The 6,000-nt window shown below is 37.8% G+C and overlaps 2 protein-coding genes across 2 annotated transcripts in view; both read left to right on the plus strand.

Annotated features, from left to right (window-relative positions):
- Nucleotides 1–304: 304 nt before the first annotated feature.
- LOC141444154 (probable ATP-dependent RNA helicase DHX35) overlaps nt 305–6,000 on the plus strand; it is a 77,336-nt gene continuing 71,640 nt past the window's right edge. Inside the window, 2 exon segments of the mRNA XM_074109600.1 lie at nt 305–695; nt 898–1,163. Of these exon segments, the coding sequence (XP_073965701.1) occupies nt 662–695; nt 898–1,163 (300 nt within the window). The 5' untranslated portion in view covers nt 305–661.
- On the plus strand, nt 3,420–5,986 carry Cpes (Ceramide phosphoethanolamine synthase). The gene has a single exon (XM_074109602.1). It carries the CDS (start codon nt 4,111–4,113, stop codon nt 5,233–5,235), a length of 1,125 nt encoding a protein of 374 aa, XP_073965703.1. The 5' UTR covers nt 3,420–4,110; the 3' UTR covers nt 5,236–5,986.

The following is a 6,000-nucleotide window of genomic DNA, read 5'->3' on the forward strand; positions in this document are numbered from 1 at the left end:
CGCATCATAAGTTGATCATAAGCAAAGTTCGAGCGGGCGGGATTTCACAAAAATGACAGTGTGCTATTTCTACAATAATGTCGTTTCTGAGTGATTCTCTTTCTTTATAGTCATTTAATTTCCTGATTTTAATAAATTAGCTTGTTTTAATATTTTTTGTTATTTTTTTTTTCAATGTAATAAATAAATAATGGCTGAATAGAGAAACACGATTTTTTATCGCAAATTTGTACGTTGGACGCTTCAAGGTTGGATTGGACGAAACGGAACGGCTACTACCAGTAGGAACATTTTACGCTATTCTGCAAAACCACAACGTCAAATGAATGGAATCAAATAGTCAAATTCACAGAATAATAAATTAAAACTTCAGTTAATATCAAGTACCAAATACATTATCAGAAATATGCATAAACTCTCCGCATATATAATTTTTTTAAATGCGTTGTTATATTGTTTTATATTTTCGATTTTTGCGAAAGTAGAGACTTGTTGAATACACAAAAAGCAAAGCGTAGAAATATCTCGCATTGACAAGTGAAAGTGACAGGTGACGGTGACAGTAAATTTACTGCAACCAAAATAAATACTACTAATTTGTGCAAGAAAACAGAAATTATAGAGACTGAATTAAAACAGTGAACGAAGCGCCGAATACATTATGTTAGCGTCTAGACCGAGATTCATAAAACCAGGTAAATAACCTACTAGCCGCTAATAATATACCTACCGCTCTACAATAGCATAATTTCTAATTAAAATTGTCATTTCAAAGGTAATTTCATTGTAATGCTATCACTTTCAAGCGTTAAAATTAATTCGCGTTCAGTTTATTTCAAAGCCTTCGCTTATTTTCGAGCCTATTTGAGGTTATGTTTACATTTTAAATTTTTTCAGGCAATGATCCGCTCTATCCATCCAGGAATAAAGATGGCGGAATTGAAATATTGATAAATCCGAACACTGATTCCGCGTTGACCACAGATAATGATGCAAAATCAAATTTTGTTTACAACCGATACCATCACCTACCGTTGGATACTCAAAGGCAACGGTTGCCAGTGTTCCAGTATAGGAATCACATACTATATTTACTGGAGAAATTTCAGACTCTGATACTAATTGGAGAGACGGGCTGTGGAAAGTCTACCCAAGTACCGCAGGTAAGTGCTTAACAGTTTTTTGACCTACTATTTGGGAATCAATGCTCTAAGAATAGGGTTTGCTTTAAAAATCTTAGACTAACAAACTGCTGAGAAAAATAAAAATAATTGGGAAAATTGACAAGATACATCATGTCTTATTCTTTTCCAATCCAATTTGGAACACAGGAGTTGTAACCTATAATAGTTAGGATAAATGGCACCACACACTATTATCAAGTGAGGATGATATCCTCGTCGCCACTATTATAAACTTACGATAATCGGATGCTGAGCCATAAGCTGCAGAAAGCAGATAGCAGACTGGTTTTTCTGTCTACCCACATTTCACTATATAACAAACCAAGATACTAAGTAAGAGCAAAGTCATGGTGCCCAGCGGCGTCTTTAGCCCATGTAGCGCCCGTGTGCAATTATTACTTTAGCGCCATCTAGAAAGAGCGCGGTCAAAAAGGAATTGGTACAAAGTGCCGCGGCCGGCGCCCCTAACACCGCTGCGCATGTGTGCAACGCACACCCTGCACTATAGGTAAAGACGCCTCTGATGGTGCCACTAGGTTATAAGACCTATGGCCTTTCAAACAGGATTGTGGGATAAAGCTTAAGCTGATGCCTCTGAGTTTCACTGAATTCATGTATGAAGCCACATTTGAAATTAAAAATAAGCTTTTTGGTGATGAAAAACATGCATACCTCCAATGCAGTTCAATGTTGTGTGTTAGGTTCCTAATCTGTCTGTACTATGATCTCTTTCAACTGTCTAACTATTACGGTTCATGAGATACAGTCTGGTGACAGACAGATAGACGGACGGACAGACAGCCAGTCTTAGTAATAGGGTTTCGGTTTTTACCCTGTCTTCATGATACATTTGTTACAAAGTTTACAGTTTTAAAGAATGAAGTGATAAATGTAAGTCATAAGTAGATAATCAACAAAGCTATATTAATTAATTTATTCTTCTATCAAAGCTATTAAAAAATTTAACTCCAACCGTTTCGCGATTTCGCAAATACTGTCATTAATATTTATTTTAAGGTGGGTACTGACCAATGTTACGAGTTGTAATGTAACATGTTGCACACTGAGCATTCGTGCAGTCAGTACTTAGTGTTACGGGGAAACCAGCGAGCAACGAGCCGCTTGTTGCTCGCTTTGAGTGCTCCACCCGGCTGTCGGTTTTTTGGCGAATCCTTTGACTGTTACGCGGTTTAGTCAGTACGCTGTAACAAGTCAGCCATCTTTACTGAGAGTGGCTGGCGAATATGGAGCACAAGATTTGACGAGCAACATTACGCAGATTTTGAGAACACAGCAAACATGCTCAATGCGTAACATGCTCGATGCGAATGTACATTTCACCTCGTAATGTTGGTCAGTACCCAGCTTAATACTTGTTTTATTTTGTGTACTTATGTAATTTGCGAAATGCGAATAAACGTTTTCTATTTTCTATTTCTAACTTACTGCTAAAGAGATCTCAATTTGTTTAAAATTCTAGTTTCAATCTACTTGTGTTATTTAGTTTTATGCCAAATCTCTGTTACAAGAAATGTTAGGCCGGGACTTTTAGGGTGTCAGGATTTTTATCAGGACATTTTATTTTTCCATATGGCAATTACATTAAATTGAGTTCATACAAAAAAATGAAAATTACTCAGAATCACTAGCAATATTGATTTTGATGTAAAAAAACAACACCAATTTTCGTAACAACTAAATTTTTTCTTCATCCAAATCAATAAAAGTGCTCGTGATTCTGTTTAAACTTAAAAAAAATATTTCAGAAGTTGCGATTGAAACAAAAAAAAACAAAGTAGTATATTTTAAATGATCAGTAAAAAGAAAAACGAAAGGACAGATTAGTAATTAAGATGATGTAGATAATTACAGTTTCTCTTTCATTTAAATATGTATGTGTATCCACCAACAATTTGATTAGCCGTTTGTTTAGATATGCGCCGGTAATTATTAGCACAACAACGATTGCTATGTGACTAATTAACTACCAGCATCTGTTATCAACCGGAATATTCAAACTTTGCTCCGTTAACATTTATAATTACAAATACGAGATCACACCACCCTTTATCTAAAAACATCCGACATTCCTAACCAGTTTAAGCTTTTTAAAAACGCGCCACCTCAAACTGTACCACAGTACGCCAAGACAAGGTTGCTTTCTTTATGTTGGCATCACATTTTGGCGGGAACGGCGGCCATTTTCGCCCGCTAACGTCATTCCGTTACGCGCCTCCAATGCGCACGCATGCTTGGACTCGAAATAAGGCTCGCGAATTCCATAAAACGCAAACCGTTTCAAACACCCGTGGTCATGTATAAAAACCTACTGTTTACAATGAACTGATTTGCAAACAAGTGAAGTGTCACCTACCTTTGTTACTGGTGCCGGCGGTGTAAAAATATTTTTTAAAGTGTGGTGTTTTGATAACAACGCGAGCAGTGCATCGATTTTACAAAACAAAGCTCCAGTTCTCAATTCTGCGAAGTGTAAATGTTGCACGGTCTCCCGACAGTGTGTGTGGTGAAAAAATGGCATAACAGAATCCTGGTTTTTTGTTCGAAACAAGACACGATCCATGGAATGCGGCGGCTGTATCAAGAAATATACGAGATTTTACAACGTACAAATCGATTGCCTTACCTCTGATATTAATAACAAACTGTTTTGCGATCACGACTCAGGTGTTAAAGTAGCTCTAAGCAAATATTACAGTGTTTATAGAAATAACAATGTTGGTGTTTCATAACATTCTCTCCGCGCTGTATTTTTTCATTCTAAAATAGGCGGCCTCGTTTTACAACTTTACACCAACGCGACGGCCCATGGAATAACATCGTAGCGATTTAAAGCGTTCTCGGCGAAAAGGAGAAACCCTACGTTTTTATTTATAGTTTATAAGCCTTCACCTTGGCGGACTTCACAATGATGTGGCCATCATCCACAGCGAGCAAAGTGCTCACTTTTCTTCTTCTAGTTACCTTTATCTACTGCATTTACATGGATACATTCCTCTTTTTGCGCATACAGAACTACAGACTCGACAATTTTGGGAGTTCAGGAGAAAACAGTAGCGACAGCTCAACTCACAAATCCATTTTGAAGAAGGATTCTAATTATGAAGACGTTTTGTGGGTGCCCTGTAGTATTAACCCTTTATGCCATCCAACAGTTAAAGCTTTAATGATAGACCATATTAACCATTACATTTACGGTCCTTTTTGTGCAATCGTCGACATAGCGCTCGGTATTTCGCAACGTTTGCTGTTTATAACACCGAATATGATATCTTTCTTTCACGTGTTCGTTGCTCTGATTGGTGCTAAGCTTCTTACCTGCCAGAGTTTGGCCGCGCGTCGTTTCGCGGTCGTTTTGTTCCAAATTCGAATGTTCCTTGACGATCTCGACGGTCACGTCGCTAGGGAAAGGAAAAATATCAAGGGAGAGAGGTCTTTAGTGGGCTCGGTCGGTTTTTGGGTCGATGGTATTTGCGATTTATTAGGCGTTGTTGCCATGATGATTGGTATACTCATCTATCTTAAAAACAATCCTCCTAGACGAGGATACAAAGACACTCCAGTCAGCACTCTACCATACCATCAACTAAAAGAAATAAATACAAGCGAGGATATAGAAAGGGACCATACAGCTGAGATTGGCATTTCTTATAAAACCAAAGTGACCTTTCAACGTATAGTTCAAGTTCTAGGCCTGTTTTCTGGTCAAATGTTACTCTCTTCTTTAGCTTGGAATCGATACATCGATATCTATCAGGAATTGCTTGAGAATTCACCGGAATATGACATGGCGAGAAGGGAGACTATGTTTAAATCTGGTATCTTTTTCTTCGCCACTGGTTTGTGGAGGATAGTCAATCCGCACAGCTACCTGCATTTGCTCTCTTTGTCTATATTCTGTGATAAAACCTGGGCATTCTTGAAGGCGGTGCATTATAGTGGTTACTTGTGTTTGGTTATCGCCGTCGGCACTTCTGAATACTTAGTCGACACGATACAATCGTACGTCATAAACGGCGCCGATGGCTTATGATTTGTTAGTTTCAAGTTCGTTACGTTATTCAATATTGCCAAACTTAATTAGGTTTAAGATTAGATAGTTCAGATCTCTGGTTTTTCGAATTAGCGAATTAGATTGTGGAATTTGGGATTGGCAAGTAGCACGAGTGGTTTCGTTTTCGTTATGATGATTCACATAAAAGCTATCCCGTTGTACAGTTTGATTAATTCGAGTTAACACTTGACAGATGGGCGTGCCTTCAGTCAATTTTCAACTTTGACGTCGTACAAATAAAGCCATTTTTAGTATACCGCTACCCACGTTTACAGATTATGTAAAAACTATTTTATTTGTATGATCTAAAAGTTGAAAATTTACTGAAGGCACGCCCATCTGTCAAGTCAAGTGTTAACTCCAAGTAATCGTATTGTAACAGATGTTTAGGTAAGCTGTAATTAGTAAGCGCGAGCGAAGCTTTACCATTTCACCGTCCGTTTTCCGGTTGTTTGTTCTCCTCTATAGGTGGCATTACCAAACTGATTATTCTTTTGTCGATTCAGTGTTTGTAAATTTTTAAAAATAGCAGGGCCATGGGGGTTCAAACTTAAAAGATACTTGCGAGGTCTATAGCTAATATAACCATAACCCCTAGTACATATTCGTATGGATTATTATTTTATCGTCTTAATGCTAGTCATAATGAGTTCCGTAGCGTACACACCGCTTAGCTGCTTACAGCAGAGTTCTAGTGAATAACGCGTTAGGTACCTAAAATAGAAGCTTGAAACCCCACTGTAC

Source organism: Choristoneura fumiferana, chromosome 29, assembly GCF_025370935.1.
Source record: "Choristoneura fumiferana chromosome 29, NRCan_CFum_1, whole genome shotgun sequence".
In the NCBI taxonomy this organism is placed as follows: domain Eukaryota; kingdom Metazoa; phylum Arthropoda; class Insecta; order Lepidoptera; family Tortricidae; genus Choristoneura; species Choristoneura fumiferana.

What these genes read in the sequence shown, in the direction of transcription:
- Cpes (XM_074109602.1), top strand. Translation starts at nt 4,111, where the DNA reads ATGATGTGGCCATCATCCACAGCGAGCAAAGTGCTCACTTTTCTTCTT.